The 19,339-nt window shown below is 39.4% G+C and overlaps 1 protein-coding gene across 2 annotated transcripts in view; it reads right to left on the bottom strand.

Moving 5' to 3' along the window:
- The window catches only part of LOC131459998 (E3 SUMO-protein ligase PIAS1-like), a 55,512-nt gene extending 36,543 nt beyond the window's left edge, over positions 1–18,969 (bottom strand). The window contains exon 1 of one of the 2 annotated variants that reach the window (XM_058630221.1): positions 18,664–18,969. In XM_058630221.1, the coding sequence (XP_058486204.1) occupies positions 18,664–18,687 (24 nt within the window). In that variant the 5' untranslated portion in view covers positions 18,688–18,969. The remainder of the gene's footprint in view (positions 1–18,663) is intronic. The other variant, XM_058630222.1, reaches the window with a different exon arrangement.
- Between the last annotated feature and the right edge of the window lie 370 nt (positions 18,970–19,339).

Here is a 19,339-nt window from a genome sequence, read left to right as displayed (position 1 = left end):
CACTAATACTTTAAAAAAAGAAATAGAGCCGTAAGCTAAATATAGCTAGTTTCCATTCCTATATGTTATGATGAGGCACGGAGAAACGAAGACCGAGGCTCAGAGTGACGCTACATTATCCGCCAGAGACTTGGATAGTAGTAAAACACCCATATATGTACACAATGATTAGTGGATCATGTAAACCAACTCTCGCAGGCTCAGTCTCTCTTAAAAAATTCAGCCGTGCACTCAACATGACCCTTACCCCTCCTACCATAAGCACACACCTATAAGTTCTGCTGTGCTGCAGCTGAGAGCAGTCGACTGCAGTCGAGTCCTAATGAAAGGAAACAGGCAGCATGGAGTCCTGTTAGATGAGGTGGGACAGGTTGGAACTAGCCAGTGGCCGAGCCGACCTCGGTGGACTGTTTCATCTGTCGGGAGAGACAGTGAAATCCAAAACAGCCGAGCAGCTCTATTTTCTGTGAGAACCCTAATCTGTGGAGAGAATTTAGACTTTGCACAAATGTGTACTTCAAATGAGAAAAAAAGAGATTCATATAAATGTGTTTACTGTTAGGCAACCGCATTGCAGATTCCATCAACAAGGGCTGGGGGAAATACTGAGTTTTTATATTATACAGATATACTATATTTACAAAGGTGGTATAGAATTTCAAAATACTGTTTATACTGTCACTATAAAGCCATTCTCGCATTTGGATCTCAGAGGAGAGGAGAGCACAGTCTGGATAAAAATAATGCATCTCTTGCTCCACATTGCACCAATGTCGCTCCCAACATCTGCCTGTGTGAGGAGGGGGGGGAGCACCTGCGTTCACATAGCCCCAAGTTGAAGTGCCGTCCTTACGAGACATTATTTTTTACATTAAACACCACCCAGTCTTTAATTATACATGTCATCACTGCTACGATATTAACTTTCTAATGGGGATACACGAAATTGGACTTTTTAATATCCGATATGCCGTTGTTTCGACCCCAGGGTCGTGTTTCTTTTCCCTGTGTGTACTAACAGCCGTTATATTGGGAGTGCTTGGCCGACATACACTATACTACTTTCTTTTTGCCCAAATGCAGAGGTCCTTAAGTCTCTTCTGTAGTGAAATTCTCATATTTTTCTTTATTGTGCAAAATAGCATCAAAAGAATAATAGCTGTAGAGGGCACTAGCATTGAGGTCAAGGCGATGGCAGGGTATTCAGCCTACTGTAATAATACATATTAAAGCCAATATCTGGCAATACAGATCCAGATACATCGTACTTTCTAATTGTTAAAATTTAATTCCATCATGTTAAATCAACGCGAGTAGTAGAGCTTTGATTCATTCAGCTCGACTTATTCTGTTTACAAAAATGACTTTCCCACATTCAAATCACGGCAACTCAAATGTCCCAGTGTTCCCATCAGCACTTAAATGCAACATGGATTTATGGATCAGTGTGGGGCCGGAGGAGACCATGAAGAGTCTCAAAACTCCTCATGCAAATGTAATCTGATTCCTTCACATCAGCCAATCTATGCAAACTGCACCACACATTTAACGAACTGTAAGTAAAAACAAGTCAATGATGCAGCACTCAACTAATAGACATTTATATTTTCGTCTTTGGGGATGAATTTGGTGATCAGCAACATCACAGAGCAAGCATATCGAAATGGTTTCGTGATGATGACGATGAGTTCAGTGAGGTTCAAAGGCGTCCCCAATCACCAGATGTGAATCTTACAGAACACCTCTGGGATTCAGTGGAACGAGAGATTGGCAGCATTGAATGAGCAGCTGACAAATCTGCAGAAATTATGTGATGCAATCCTGTAATAATGTCATAAAAATGCTCTACAGAACACACCACAGCTCAAATCAATATAAAAGGTTTTGTTTGTGATTATATGTGTGTGTGTGTGTGTGAAAAATGTAAAAACCTATCTTTGTGGGGACATTTTGACCAGCTTTAAAGGGCTTTTTCAGGGTTAAGACCTGGTTTTGTCACAAAAAAACAACAAAAATTAGAATTTTGGACTAAAAGGCAAATTATGGTGAGAAACAAAATCCAAGGTGAGATGTAATTTATGTTCAGTTTTTGAAGTGGATGTTGAGGCGACTGCTTCTGTGAAATTCGTTCATAGAAAGAAAATAAACACAGCTGAACTCTGTGGACTCTTGGTTTCATACATTGTCAGCTGTACCTTGTATTGTTGGCATGAAGCTAAATTGGACGAGGTGCAGTGAGGGTGTTTTAGGCTGATTTAGTTGCTTGGTGATGGAGTTGTGTTTAGCTGAAGTTGCTTTTGGGTGTTCCTCATGTGCCAACGGGGAAGAGCTTGTCCATATTGATAAAACTGGACGTGTTGGACATGGATGGACCTGAGCAGTCAGAATTAAAAAGAGCAACGTTGCTACTACTACTCAAACCACAGACAAGTAATGTCACCGAAGCTTTTCAAAACATTCAAATTTGACTAAATGCTTGATTATGAATGTGATTGAGAACCGAACTCAGCTCTACAGGGAGCAATAGGGAAGAATAAAAGTGTGAATCTCAAACATTCCAATCCTAATGTGCTGGCTAATCCTAAATTTGCAATACTGTGATTTATTTGCTTGTTTCTCAGGGACAGTGTGAGGGCACATTAATAAACATTGCTGTACTTATGCCAGAATTAAAAACAGCTTAAACATCAAATCAAAATCAAATTGCTAAATAAACTTCAATTTTCACTTGTTTACACCTGAGCCTTTCTGAAGTGAAATGTCTTCAGTGGAAATGTCAAGTCAACTTGTGATATTTATATCAGTGTTATTTTGGTCTCATTAAAACACAATCGCCTTTCAAATGTTCAAAGGGTGAGACCACAAACAGCAAAACCACATCATGTGTAAACCAGGGTTATCATGCAAGGTGTTTGAATTCAACCACACACACATGCAAGAGGGAGTCACAAAGATTAAGTGCATGCATGCCACAGATCTTACACACAATGAGTTAGCATGCGATGGAGGATCATACACACACACAAACACACACACTCTGAGCACATCAGGGCCCACGCACCAGGCGAGAGATCATTAAGCTCTCAGTGATCGGATATGCCGGCCAAAAGGCTGGTTTGTGTGCAAAACCTCAAATGCACAATTCAGTCCCATGACCATCAAATGACACGCACACAATGACACGGCATGCCCACATGTCTGTATGAGTACACTCGTAAATAAGCTGAAAAACACCTTCAAGACATCCCCTTTCACAGAGAAACTCAAAGATTCTGGGTAAAGACCATCTAAAATACACTTTTCCTTGATCAAAAAATATTGAATATTGCATGTATTGAAAGGAAGACAATTTTAGGCTGGCCTAAGGTGACATCAACACAGAGGTAACATGGTAAAACAGTAGTATCTAGACAGCACTCTGATTCTGACTCTGATTTGAGACCTTCTGTGAAATCATGATTTTCCATTTCACAGGTTAGTCAGGACATGCTGGCAGTCTTCTCGAGGCACACCACAAGCTCTATGTTTCAATTACAATTTGCCAGGACTTACTGATTTATTATGCTGACATTTTTTGAGGCTCAAACTGACCTCTTTCAGAGAAACTCCGGCTGCAGCTACACCTAATACTTATTTTTTTCAATATTGATTAATCTGCTAGTTATTTTTCACTATTCAAGAAGTGTTTGTGAGCCATTAAATGTCAGAAAATAGTTAAAAGAAAAGTCAATCTGCTTTCCCCAAACCTCAAAATAACAACATTCTCAAATGTCTTGTTTTGTCCACAAACCAAAGATATTCAGTTAACGATCATAGAGCAAAGAAACCAGGAAATATTCAATTTCAGGGTTTTTTCCCCCTTTAAATAACAGCACTCAAACCAATAGAATTGAAACTAATATGAATTTCAGTCAGAAATGGACCTCTCTGACACCAGTGGCCCACATTTCTGTGAAGTCTGATATTATGTCCTGTTCCGGTTTTTTTTAAGCAAACACTAACTACTGTGAGGCTTACACAGTGTTCAGTTTTTTATCAGGCCTTTGTCCCATTAGTCTTTTTCTAAGGAACAAGGACACTGGACAGATACGGTTCGCAGATGAACACTGAACACTGAAATATAAACTGGACACATTCTCGCTGTCTCTCTTGGTCTTTCCTCAGTGTATATTAGGGTAAACTTCAATTTAAATGTCAACTGGATGAAATTAAATTGTCATCCTCAACAGGGCAGTGTTCATCTTGGCCATGTCACACGTCAGACGGAATGGAGTGTTGTACAGTTCTAAAACAGCCGCCGGTGTTCCCCAGAGGTTATGCTGCTGGTCATTACCAAACCAGACCAAAGTGGCTTGAAGCATCAAACATCTCCAGGAAGAACTAAAAAAGAAATCTATTGACATTACTTTGTTTTGAGGAAGTGAACGGTAACACAGTTCTCTTGAGTCCCAGGAGACGAGAAGATGGTGAGGCTAATAATGTTGTGCCAAGCAGTTTCTGCAAAGGTTCTGCATTGTGTGTGTGTGTGTGTGTGTGTGTCCGTGTGTGGGAGTGCAGGAGTTGTGGAGGCGGATGGGGGGGAGCATGCACACTACCTGGCCATTATATAAAGCTCCCACTCTCAGCTAGAGGGCTGTGTACTGTGTGCCAGTTCCCTCCCCATCCTCCACCCTCTCTGTCCTCCCATCCCCCCCTCCTTTTAGGCTTCCAGCTTCTCTGACTCAAGCTTAACTCTGAAATATCTCTGCCTGTTGTTCTCCCTCCCTCCCTCCTTCCCTCCTGCCTCTGTGGTGTCAGACCCAGCGCACATTGTGCACAGAGGTTGGGACAAAAAATGTGGCTCAGGCCACTCCTCCCCCAAGCAAAAATGGCAGCTGAGGTGGATGAAGATGAGAATTATTCCTATCATAATCATTTCTGAGCGAAAAGCTGTGCCACCACACCTGAGGAAACAGAGCTCTTGTCCCCGCTCACCACAGACAGACAGTGTACATGAAATCCATCTTTGATGAACTGAATGAAACAAAGTTTGGTTTTGTTTGTAATCTGGTGTCAAAGGAAGGAGTGCAGGTACACACTGCAAATAGTTTTGCTGCCGCTTACAAGGAACCGAGACATGTAGGCAGAAAAAAAACTTGGGGAAGTGTGTCTGCTGTGTACATGCTGCTATGTTTAACTTTGAAAATACCATAACATAATTCTAAACATGCCTCTGTCTTCTACGACTAAACTCAGGGACTGTTCAATATGAAGCCGAGCATCCATCCATCTGAACAGTTAAAGCCTCGATGAAAAATATCAGGCAACTATAACGCTGGGATGCATTTCTGATATCTGACAGATGATGTGAAAACTGTGATGGAAGATTATTTTTATTTTCACAAAAGGAACTGTGGCTAAGAGAGTGGACACCAAAACCCAACTGTATAGGTTTGGCAAGAACAGACAGATGAGAAGGAAGAGAGAGGGTTGCTGGTTTGAAGCCCAGGACAGGTCAGGGGCTGAGCTATGTGCTGCCCACTGCTCCTATGCCCAGGAAAATGCAAAAGTAAAATTTGGATTGTGTCGGGATCAGACTACACAAATTCTGTTTTGATTAACTTTCCAATGATGTTTAACTTGCTGCTCTTGAGAAAAGCTAATGATTATGGTCAGTTTGAAAAGGCAGATCGGATCTTATAATTAGGTCTGGATGCGAGTTACATCAAAGACATTTTGATCCCAAACAAAAGACACATTGGGTAATGATCGTCATCATGCAATCAAATTTCATTAAATCTTTCTATCTACTGTATGTACGTGGCTAACACTGTTGCCTCACAGCAAAAAGGTTTGCTGGCTTCTTTGTGGAGTTTGCATGTTCTCCCTGTGTGTGTGGGTTTTCTCCGGGTTCTCCGGTTTCCTCCCACATGTCCAAAAACATGCAGAGGTTAATTAAACACTTTTAAATGAGTGTGTGTGAATGATTGTTCGTCTCTATGTTGGCCCTGCAATGGACTGGAGACCTGTCCAGGGTGTGGTACCCCGCCTTTCGCCCTACATCAGCTGTGATTGTGACCCTCATGTGGACGATAAAGCGGCAGGCGATGGATGGATGGATGTACTGTATTTACAAATAAACAGGCTGTATTGTTACGATCGCTGCAAAATGATTGTTAGTGAGGTCGCAAAAGGCGAATTAACACGTTGTAACATTACAGTAACATGACAGATGGTGGGGCTGCTGCAGAGCTTGTTTCTCCAGCTACACTAAAAGCTGCCTTTGAGACAATATTGATTGACAGATGGGACATTACAACTGCAGAGAAATGGACATCTGACAGCAATACACGAAATAGCAGTGCACAAAGTCTACACATCTGCACTCTACAGGGTCTTTGTAGAGTCATAACCAGTTCCTGTTAAAATGTGTAGTTTTTTAACATCTCATCTGCTTATAACTACTCACTTTTCTCACTTTTCCGAGTAACGCTCAATTTTGTTGATATTGCCATTGATGTGTTAATTAAACAACATGTTTTAGCACTGAGGTCATACATTGTGATGCCGCTGTATGGGGTAGTGTTATGTCCAGCAATGTTTCTAACAACTTGACCCCGCCATTATCAGAAAATCAGGAGAATAAAATGTTTGAATATAATATTACACCACTTGGAACTATGACCACGATATAATACATACGTTTTATTTTACATACTTTTTATTTTAAAAACCAGAGACATAATTATCATGGTGAAGTCTTTGTTTGTTGTTTGTTGAAGATTATAGGACTAGATTTGTGTTCTCACTTATTTTTCATTAGTATTATAAAACATGCAGCAGACAGACGTGTGTAGGATTGTTTGGCCTTTGCAAAGGAAGGCTTTCTACGGAGTGCCTTTCTAGTAATTACTTCAGTTGTTTGTTTTGTGTTGGTTTTTGCTGTCTCTGCTGAATAAACTGCTGCATGCCTTAATTTCCTTTGGAGTTAATAAGGTACAATAGCTATCTACTGCTTCTGTAGCCATTATTCCACAGGTCAGAGGTGACCTCCTGGATCAGCACAACGTTTTCATTTAATTTTGTGCTTAAAGCGGAGCATACAAGGGCTGTTTTCTTAAAGGTGCTGAGAGATTTTCAGCTCATGCGTCCCAAAGAATGAGTGTTTGGTGAATCAGTGTCTTAAGGAGTGGTCCCTCAGGTTACAGGTCACTGAAGAGACGACAACATCCGCTCAATTCTATTAATAGGCATTAACCCTTTAAGCTCACAGTCCAGGGCTCAACAGATACATTCACAATAGATTATTTTCCCCGTCACACACACACACTACCTGAGATGGAGCTGCAGGTGTATAATATGACTCTGAAGAGACAAAACAATGGATAATAATTGTCAAGAAAAACAAACACCTAAATGTATATGCAGAATACAAAGGTTTTTCTTTTTATTTGACGGTATGGAATAAATATTAATGGCAATTTTCAATAACAAAGAAAAGAAAACTGGGACATCTAAAGATGAAACATGAAACAAGACATAATTTCCATTCCATTTTATATCAATTCGATTGGTAAATAAATTAATTTACCATAGACTACAGCCACAAACAATTTATTGATTAATAGATTTATCGCTAATTTTAAATAACCGGCTTAAGTAATGCAAGTGTTTTGTTTCTTGTCTTCTTTGACAGAAAACTGAATACCTTTAACTTATGGACAAAACAAGACATTTGCAGATGCTGTCCGTTTGTCAATGTTTTACAGCGTTTCATGACATTTGGTGGATCAAATATCAAAATCACTGACTAACCAGCAAAGTAATCACCAGATTAAATGATGATGTAACTGCAGCGCGAGTGGCAGCATGACGTCGAATACGCCGCACCAAGGTAGTGAGTTATAAACTTTATTTCTAAAGAGAACAGCAGCTAATCTTTAGGCATGTCATACACAAACCTCATGCCAAGTTGCTGCAAATGAAGAGTGAATTATGAGCCACAAATATGAAATCTGAAGGAATTTAACTAAACTCTGCAAAAGTTGCACACAGCTGAACGCCTCGGGTGGAGATATTTATGAATTCTGAAAAAGGAAAAGTCTGACAAACACCAGACTCTTAAATCCTGCAGCAGGATCAAGACATATTTTATGAAGGCGGGCTTTACACATGACCTTTTTTTTCATTTATTCACCTTTAATCTCACTGTAAATCTCCATAATATTCCAATATTTAAAAACCTCACAAATCACAAAAAAGGGGCGGGGGACAGTGAATGTCCTTTCACCAGCTGGACATTTTCATTTTGTGTTTCAAACTACAACAGAGATTCAGAAGACGACCTGCCCGTGTCCGTCTAAAATGTGACATGTTACCACGGCAACAGTGCTGTGTGACAAAATCACCACGGGAGTTGAGAAAAGCTTAGCAGAAAAGTCAATGGCTGCAGACAGCATGGGCTCTCACACAAAACGCCTCACAACAACAGAGCCTTTATGTCAATTTGACTGTCGTTTACCTAAAAGAAAAATCCAGTATATCACACGGCCCTAGATGACAAAGCATACGTGTTATCTTTATCTGGTAGTACATGCAAAATGTAGCCTGGTCTCGCAAGAAAAAAAATGAATATTTGACTTTTCTACACATTAAGTGTTGGCAGTCGGTTGTATGACCGAGTCATACACTCCACAAAGGAGCATCCAACTGGTGCTGAACTGCGGTTCCCATAGCATGAAACGACGAGGAGTATTTCTACTCCCAACGGCTGGGATGCTTGTCCATTGCAAATAACTTCCTCCTACACCTCACTGTATGCTGAGAGGCTGTAGGTCTCATTTTTCACGTCTTTGATATGATGCAGCTGGGGACAACTTCCCACTCCAGGGCAGGCTACCACTAACTGCAAGGCCATCTGATTTCTTATTTCTACATTTTTTATTAAAAATAATGTTAGGTTTTGGCAAATGATTTCAAAATTGTCAAAACAACATTTTAAAAAGGACATGCTTCCAAAGAATTTCAAAAGAAAAGTAAGACATTTCAGTGCAACACAGTGAGTGAGAGCAAAATGTCTGCAATTTGACTGTGTTATTCAGCGACAGCGACAAGATGGTAAGAATGTTAACGATGAGTGAAAACCATTCATTATTTCCAAGCCCAAACCAGTTGAGTTGTATGCCTTATTTTAAACAAGCTAAACCACATTCACAACCAGGAAATGGTTAAAGCCATCTTGATTTCAGCAAAAAGCACCACAGGGAGGTGATGCCCAATGGCCGAGTCGTTAGTTACATAATCTAACAATTTACCCTGAGCAGCTTGTCACTAGTTCGACATTCAGCCAGATGGACCTTTACTACAAGTCCCTGTCTTTGTCTGAATACAGGCAAATTGGCATAACAACAAAAAATAATAATAAAAAACAAATCAAAAGTACTACAAGGGACTAAAACACTATTATACTGACATGCAGTAGACATCAGTAGACATGTAAATAAGTAATGTAATTTTGGTCGAGAATGGGGATGTTACAGACTAACCATAAGTCAATCGGTTGGTGTAGCACTCGGTGTCGGGTTTGGTTATCAGTTTAATTGCCCACCCTGTATCTGTGGTTTGCCAAATCTTTTAAGGTGAAAAAAAAGGTGATAAACCCCTCAGAAACAGTTTGTTCCTGCTGGTCTAACACCTCTGACATCTCTGCACCAAACGAGATCATGATTCACACTGAGCTTAAATACATAATGCTGCCATACATCTTTCATTCCGCCTTTCACCGACCAGATTTTTAACAACTGCTGCCACATTTCACACTTAATCACCAAGTCTGAGCTTGGAAGCGTGCATGGACATCGACACATGCATGTAAGCTTTAGACGGGGCAGCAGATAAGAACAGTTATCATTCACAACGGTAATTTCTACGTGAACGTGTAATTCCCTGTAAACCAAAAATTAACTGCAGCGACAATAATAATGATGGCAAGAGAAATAGGCAGGTGCAGAAAGGATGTAGGGGAGCAGAGATGAGAGGCTGTATCATTAGGGATTAACCTAGCCACAGGCTCTACAAATAGACTGTCTCCACCTATAAGCCGCCAGCGCACAGACAGTTATTTGTATTGCCAGGTTGCTGCTGCAGCAGCTCAGGAGACGAGAGGAGACAGTTCAAAGAAGCTCAGGCAGATCAGGACTCCTGTGAAACAAAATGCAATGCAACAGGACACATTCGGAGGGCCTGCATGGCAATATCAGACGCTTTGAAAAGCTCAGAGTCTGTGTGAGGCAACTGCATCACACATTAATGCAGCAGTGCTGGTATAATAGCGGTATAATAGTATACAGAGTAGGGCTATCTGCTGTGACATCCTACTAGGCATCCATGAATCGACAAATCACTTGGCTTTAAAAAAAAAACTTGAAAATATACAGCCTAGAAGCACACAAACTGTTTAAAGCAATTACAAAGTGGTCCAGGAGAGGGTGACTTGGCAACAGCAAAACGACAGCAAAGTTATGTTTGCAGTGACAATGAAATACTTTCTCTAAATACTCTAAACTGTCTTCCTAAGCAAACAAAGTGAACCAGAGATCTTGTTTGCCTAACATTATTTTAGGCCTAATCTACGCATGTCAAGCAATGCAGGGCATGAAACGGTAGATGGCGTCATCAACAAACAAGGGAGACATTTACCTAAATATCTACTTCTTTTTTGTACAAAATTCAAGCACTTTCAATGACCCATGTCTATTTAGCACCCTTTTGAAAACATTTTTTCCAATTAACATAGTTTCAAGAACTTCAAGGACCCGTGGAAACCCTGAAAGTAATGAACAAATATATAAACTCAACTCTCTAATAGCTAAGTAGAGCTAAGTGAGAGCAAACTGAGTCAGCTCCACAGCATGAAATAAATGTGTGATGACATACCTGACAATTATCAACAATTAAATTAGTCTGCAACTAATTTTGTCAATACATTTTTGGCAATGTCAACTATTTGTTGCGCCCCAAATACAGATGTTGGCAAATACTGTAGACAAACCAGTAAATTAATACATTAAAATATTTAGTTTATTGTTAAATGCCTACTTTGATAGTCTATTGACTGAGTAAAGAATGTTTTCCACTTCTCAGTTATGAAAATTGGTTGCTTTTCTTTGAGTTTTGAGATGTTTTTAGTAGGGCTGCAACAACTAATCGATTATTAAAATAGTTGGCAAGAAATGCAATAATCGATTAGTTGGGTCTACGTTATTACACGTGCAGTTGCTACCCCCTAATATGGGGCAGTAAGCCAACCAAAGCCATAGTAAGCGCCATTAAAGGGGATGCCGACCGCTGTAAAAGAAGAAGAAGAAGAAGAAGAGAACCAATGCCACACCTTGTGTAGCTTACGTGACGTGACTCTGGAAGAAGCGTTTGAAAAATGGCGGAGGCGGACACAGCAGAGAATAACATTAGCAGAGAGAAAAATGTATGACCCAAGCTGATCTTGCATGGCATGGGAGCACAACATCGCTGCATGAGAACCCGATGAGGAAGTTCATTTTATGTGAAAAGTAATCTACACATTAATAGTTTATCAAAATAATCAACCCTAGTTTTTACCAAATAAAATAAGTAATTTCTAACATGTTGCATGGGCTTTTGAAAATGGTGGCAGACATTTTCAAATTTGAACATTTTGTCATCCAAAAAATGACTTTCTCATGAAGGTATCCATCAGCAATAGCGTGCTGGAAAGGTTTTGAATGTTTTTTTTCGAATATGGGCTAGAAAATATAATTTTTACTCAAATTACTTCAATTTTTGCTTTGCATCCACATTTCATACATAACTGAATGACTTTGAAACGTGGAAATGTTTTTCATTCCATGTAATAGCACTGTAAAAATGTATTGGGAGGATATCTGTTGTTTGATTCCTGTGCGTTCCCATTTTCCATTAATATTCTGTGCATCCGCAGCCTCTGAACTCTGTGTCTTTGTGGTGGGCTGGTGACTCCTGACACACACTGTCACTGCTGCATGTTTGTAGTCAGCCCTTCGCTTCATATCACAGTCTCTTTGATGCTCTGTGGGCTTCAGAGCGCGCGTCTACTCACAAAAGCCCCCACTGGTGCACATGAACCAAAAGAGTCTAATTCATTCATTAAAATAAAACACTGCACATTTACCGTGTGTGTGTGTGTAAAAAGCTCTTTATGCAGGGTCATTTAATTATTTTTTAAAATACTTTTATGTCCTAATGAGTATAGTCATTTGAGAAAGGGGGGGGGAATAATCACTATGATTACTGCAAATTTACATTAAATTTATGAGCTTTGATTCATTGTGCAATACTGTGCAGTACAGGAAATTCTGATATTAACAGAATTTGATCAAGAGGTCAACTGATGTGGGATTTTCTACGGCCAATGCCGATTTTTAGAAAGCCAAAAGTTGATAAATGATGCCATTTTATATATCATAATATATATATATATATATATATATATATATGTTTTTAAACATACAGGACATTGAAAATGGATGGAAAAATAAAGCTTCTATGACTAAGCAACATTTATAGGCCAATGTCGATTATCTAGGAATGGCAAGTATTGTTTACGTGTCGTTTAACTGGTTTCATTTAACTGACTAGGAAGTATTTTCTTCCTTACATAAAATCGAAAGCAACAATATGTCCACACAGTGAACACAAGCTGCTTTGTGAGTTTGTGAAGCTTTAAACTGGATTTTGGAGCAAACTAAATTCAGTCTTGTTTAGACATCCCACACCTGCTTAGCTGATAAAAAAAATCTTCCCTACAAATTTGTGCTTCAATTCTCTTTTATTTTTATGTTTTAGCCCAAAGAAAACAAAAATGTTTTTATCTCAGATGTGTTAAAAATAACACAAGTATACTGTGACTCACCCTCAACAGTGAACTGACTAATGTTTTGTTTTGTACACAGCTTCAGCAGAGAAAATGCTGTTTTTAGGGCTGCAACTAACAATTACTTTCATGAATCGAGTAATCGTTAGGTCCATGAAATGTCAGAAAATGTTGACAAACCTGGCATTGAAAATGTCTTGTTTTTGTCCACAAACCAAAATTATAATTCAGTTTTAATGATTTCTAATGAAATCAGAAACTTGTTTGAATTCTTTAAAATTAGTAAATAGTTGAGGATTAATTTAGTAATCGATTTAGATTTGATTAATTGACTCAGCCCTAGTTGATTTATTATGTTATTGAAAAAGGGAAAAATATTTCTTATGACCTTTTTGGGGGCTGAAGCAGGTAGTTACAGTCAATTTTCAAGCACCGATACAAATTTGTTTTCTTGAAAGGTTTTTTGAGTGGTTCGTTGAATAGTTAGTTGTGTTGTTGGATAAGACAAGCATTTGGAGACAACAATTCTCTGATGTTTGTTGACCATGAAAATGACTCGCTGATAATCAGGCAAATATAGAAAATATAATATAAAAAAATATAATATTCCAAAGTTCCACCTCCATATGTGCTGCTGTGATTTCTCACATTTTCTTAACACATTTTTAAGAAAATATAATATGTGTAGCCACACTGACAATGAGAGTAAATGTGAGTTGCTGCCTTAAAAGATAATTTACATGATGAAAATGAAAAAAAGAAAAAGCAGGCTACATAAAAGAAGCCCTCTCCACAAAGAACTGCATTTGACTATCATTAATCAGAGAAAGCCCATAAGTGCTGGGAGGTTACGTCGTAAGACCACATCTGGCTTTTCAAAAGAGGCAGAGGGTCTGTTCATTACAGGCTGTGCAACAGAAAAGCAGCTGGCACAAAGGAACACGTATAGATTCACAGCAAAACACTGGGGGAAAGTCTAAATATAGCCTAAGACGGGGATCAATACCTGCTCAATAGGTTCCAACTCTGCTTTATCAAGTTAAATTACAACATAGTCTGAGTGTAGCGACCACGCCAACACTACGCTGCCACGGCACCAGGGTGCACATCTGATCACTGACCCATCACTAAAACTAATAAAAAACACTGCTGCCTTCTACTCCTGTAGAGCCAGACTTCCACCACAGGGGGAAAAAATGCTTTTATGTCCTCATTTTGTCATCATGAAATTAGATACAATGTTATTTAGGACTACGCTTGACATTTAAGTCCAATGCCATTTGCACATCAACAACCATAACAATAAACAGCATGAAATTGCAAATGATTCAGAGGTGAATTTCAATGCACCCTCTTTATTCAATCGATTAAGAGAATAAATTATTAGGAACCAGGGGGAAAAAAGCCAATACCAATGATGATCTGGTAATTTTACTGAAAAAAATAAACTTAAAAAGAGCATAACACTAAAGAGAGGAGACCTTGCTTGGTGAAGAAGCGTTGTCATTTCATCGTTTCAATGCAAACTTAACCAGAGAGTTTCACGGTACGGTGAAGCTGAGCTCGCCAAAGTGTGGTTTGACACGTTACACCCCGATGTGACTTACATTTCCACCGTGGGGTGTGAGGGCCAGAATATGTAAATGATGTAGCTATGAACGCAGCTGCGTCACCTGTATAAATAGTGATGTCATAGCATAGCTCGCTAGTTAAATTCAACAAAGGAGGAAAATGTGACACAGTAAACCAACAATGGAGGGAGACATCCAGCGTTCCATATTATTCCTTCTTGGCATTTTTAAATGGTAAATATTGGCCAGATTCATACATCAGTCTACCTCTATTACACATACGGTGTTACACTTTGAGTGAACACCTTGGTTTACATCAAGTTCAAGGACTTTTCAAGGTGTTTCCAGGACCAGTTCCCTCAATTTCAAGGACTGAATGTGTTGACACAGCTTAAGATGGAAAGGCAACTTGTAAGAGCCGCTTTCACCCATGACGTCCACTTTTATCGATCTGCAGCACCTGGACGAGTGATTGTTCTTGGGATCTTGGTCAAAGTCAGTCTTTGTAATTTTCTTAGGTGAACCAGAGATCTTGGAATTTTCATTTCCCAGGCATCACATCATTTGCTCTTGCTTGCTTAACTTTACTCGCTCATTGTTCTGCATGGAATCTCAAGTAAACAGCGGAGAGAGACAGTAGACAGTGTCCACAACACCACAGTAATTATGACTGGATGTTTGTTCTACGTAAATCAAGCAATGCAGGGCATGAAACAGAAGGTGGCGTCGAAACAAACAAGGGAGAAATATCAACTTAACTTCTTTCTTGCACAAAACTCAAGCACTTTCAACGACCCATGTCTATTTAGGGTGATTTTCAAAAACTTTCAAGGGCCTTTTTTCAAATTCTCACATATTTCAAAAAGGACCCATGGGAACCCTGATATAAATGGACTTAAAGGTAGAGGATGACAGTGCAGTGGTCAGATAAGTGGCTGACCTTTGGCTGACATTGTACTATTGTGATTCAAGTTACGTTTCTAACAGTCATGATTAATTAAACTGCTGAAATAAGTGAAGAGCCTCATAACTCACTGTCACTGAACCTTTCTGAAAAACCCACACTATGAAGCTAGTTAGTGGCTACAGCACAGTAATGTGTTAAAAGACAGACAAATGACAGAAAAATCAGAACCACGAGTAAAGAAATGCTAATTCTGTTACAGCGAGATTCAACTGGGACTGAACAATTCATCTAAATCTTATCAAAATCGCCATGTGGCCTACTGCAATTTTCAAATCACCAAAATGTGTGTGAAATTATCATTTTAGATAAATATTGTCCTGACCTATACATCATATTCTACAGACTGAAGAAAGCATCTTTGTGTCTCACAGATCTGCCCAAATATCACACTGTAATCACTTAAAATATGTTATTCAAATGAAAATGAGAATAATTATGTAAAAATGACCAATCCTTGCCATCCCTCTGATACCACGAATCATATTGCAATTACAATTTCAGTCAAAATAATAGTAATTACATGATTATAACCAGTATAATAAATAGTAAACACTTGAAACGGGCCCTTTTCACACCATGAGCCACACAGCTGTTACTCATATCATCAAGCAATTAACTGACAGTCCAGACAGTGTCACCAGTCAGCATGCACCTTGAAACAGAGGTAGCTAAATGGAACCCAGCCTTCCTCACTTTGACGGTTTACACCTATGCCTATTTGACCTTCTTTAAAAAAACACAAGGTTCGTTTGTTGTGTAAAGTCTGCCTCAAGTAATAGAAGACTGAGCGCGTATGCTTGCCTTTCTTTGAGATGATGAAGTGTTTGCAAGTGGCTGATAGTGAGCTCATTGTGGATCATTACTCTAACAACAGCCGATCCTTTCCATTTATCGTCCATTTATCAAGGTATTCTGAGTTGCAGTAACAGATAAGAAAGCCTAGGACAAACTGCCTTGACAGTCGGCAGTTGATGATGTCTGTAGCCCTCATGAGGGCAGAGTGTGTGCAGTACCGTAGGCCCTGGTCCGTGTCGACAGGTGCCCTGCTGACAGGTACACGGCCAGTTTAGCATGTTACATTTACTGTGATTAGCCGTTTGCCTCCAGGTAATCAGACTACGAGAAGAGACGTGGAAATTAAGAAGCAAGCAAACACTTATGGCAAGAGGGCCACACACCACGTGTCTCATACATAAACCTGAATACAACTTCAATATGGACAAATGGAGCAAAAACAACCAAAACAAACACAATTTATATAATGCACCTCCACAAAATAACTCTACTTTGCCCCTTTTTCAAAGATACCCAGAACATACACCTGCTGCTTGGTCACTGACATGGTGCAAGTGTATGCAACTTTTTTGTTCTTTGATTCATGCAAATGTGAGGCAACGCTGTGTTGTGGTTGTCATTCCTCAGCGTCAGCGCAGTGTGACGCCCAGCCTTAAGACCTTTGCAAATCAAAGACGACATAAACAGCACAAAGGTGTGAATGATTCTCACAATATATTATGGTTTTAATGAGTTTTAATGTCACATAATCGGCGAGACACATTCTGATTAGTTGGACGTGGAGAGGCAAAGCTTTATTTTATTCTTTAAAAGGACCTTGGATAAACGATAAATGAAAGTTATAATAACGCTCAGTGAACACCTGTTGATCTGATGTGACAGATGAAATAATGACTCTATTAATCATCAATTATTTTGATAACCAATTTCTCAGTTTTCTTAAGTTTTCTGATTTTTTTTCAGCTGTTCTGGTTTCTTAGCTCCATGTAACAAAGAAATCATTAACACTGAATCACTTTGGTTTGAGGAAAAAACATAGAACATCATCATTTCAACATTTTATGGACCAAACGATTACCAAACGGTTAATCGAAAATAGTCGTTAGTTGCAGCCCTAGATGCAGTGACTGTATAAAGTCAATGCAAAAATAAAAATAATCAAGCAAACAGTTTGCACAAAGAAATATGTCAAGAGAGTAATAACAGCAATATGGAATTTAACAACCGTTGTTAAAATTAAAATGTAGCTCATTTTATTGTGAACACATTTTATTAAAATTTTGCTTTTGAGTAATGTAATATTAATTATGTATTTATTTAGTAGGTTAGTGTGTGTTAGAACAGTTTTGCTGAAACTGTAAAAATTATTCTCATCTATATATGAGTATATATGTGGGTGTATATGTATATGCAGATATATATATATATATATACATATATATATATATATATATATATATACACATATACATACACATACATATACACATACCACTAGTTCCCACTATCTCTTAATTAATACTACACATATACACACGTGTGTATATGTATATATATATATAAATATATACATATATGGAGAGAGAGAGAGATAGACGTTTCTCTTTATTGTTTGTCACCTAACGGTTAACTAATGTGACCCTGTCAGGATCCTGTAGAAATACGGTTGTGGTTTCCAGTGATCTGATTGGTCAGGTTATGGCTTGATCCGTTATCTCGAACTTAACCTGCTCCTGAGCGAGTGATTCAGCAAAAGATGGGGGTAATATAGATAGTTTGGGTGTTGATATGGTGAAAGAGATAAACCTGAAGTTCACTGCGTAACCGTTAATCCTGCTTCGTGATTGAAATGAAACCTGTGCACGAAGCCACGCGAGTATCAACAGGTAACGTCACTTCAGACACAGCGGACTCTGCCTCTGCTTGGACGCGACATGAAGTGTGTTCAAACGCACTTTAAAAACGTCAACGTTTACTACGTCCAGCTGTGATAATAACCACAACACCGTTAACCCGCCCAGTTTAAAACAACGACAACCAGCTGCACAAACGAAGCCGCTGTCACGTTCAAACCAACTGAAGCAGCGTCGGCGCAACAAAAACGCCGCGAAACACTAATTATGTTCTATATTCCTGCTGAAGACATGAAAGAGAAAACAGCGACGACCAACCGCTCACTTCAAGTTCGCACCGAAAAACGAGCAGGCTGATTTTTAAAGTGAATCCCGCCCCGCCAGCCAGCGGCGGGTGTGCAGAAGAAAACGGTCCGTTCAACATCAACATAAACATGCTCGCTGCGAGCGCAGGCGCATTCAATAAAGTTCCGCGCCGCGTTTGAGCAAATAAAGCCCCGAAGTGAGAGCAGCTCAGCCGCCGGAGGCTTAAACCACTGCGGCGCTGTGTGACATGACAGAGAAACGCGCGGAGAACGAGTAAATTTAACATGATTTCAGGCTGCGCCTTACCTTCAGTTCCGCACTCTCCGCCATCTTGTATTTCTTTACGCAGGCGTGGTGAGGCGCTGTCAAGTGACTGGGACACAGAGCGGCGGTGCTGCGTTCAGGAGCACAATCGAGTGCAGGAAAATAAACATGGAGAGAAACTAAAGAGCGCTTACATCGCAATTCAATTCATTTGTCTCTTCCTCGTGCAGTATCGTGGCTCTTTCATGTTATCTTTAAAGGCCTGCGTGCACCTTTGGTGTTATATGATAACTTCAGAGCAGAGTTCTCAAACTCGCGGTCCCACATGCGGCTCCCCAATCAATTTCATGCAGCCTGCCACTTAATATGAAGTTGTTTCTGTATGGCAGGGTGGTCAACCTCGCGCCCGCGAGCCACATGGGGCCACCAATCAATTTCATGCAGCATGCCACTTAATATGAAGTTGTTTCTATTCTCTCTCTCTCTCTCTCTCTCTCTCTCTTTACATATATATATATTATTTTAACATGGCAAATGAAGAAATTAGATATTGATTAGATAGTATTAGGGCCATGTGTAAAAAGATTTTTGAAAGAAAGAAAAAAAAAATGGCATTAATTCTGAGATTAAAGTCAGAATTCTGACTTTGATCTTAGAATTCTGAATAAAGTCAGTATGAAGTCAGAATTCTGTTTTTGATCTTAGAATTCTGACTTCA

This window comes from Solea solea, chromosome 5, assembly GCF_958295425.1.
Source record: "Solea solea chromosome 5, fSolSol10.1, whole genome shotgun sequence".
NCBI classification, from domain to species: domain Eukaryota; kingdom Metazoa; phylum Chordata; class Actinopteri; order Pleuronectiformes; family Soleidae; genus Solea; species Solea solea.
The sequence above is the reverse complement of the archived record's forward strand: the minus strand, read 5'-3'. Positions and strand labels throughout refer to the sequence as shown.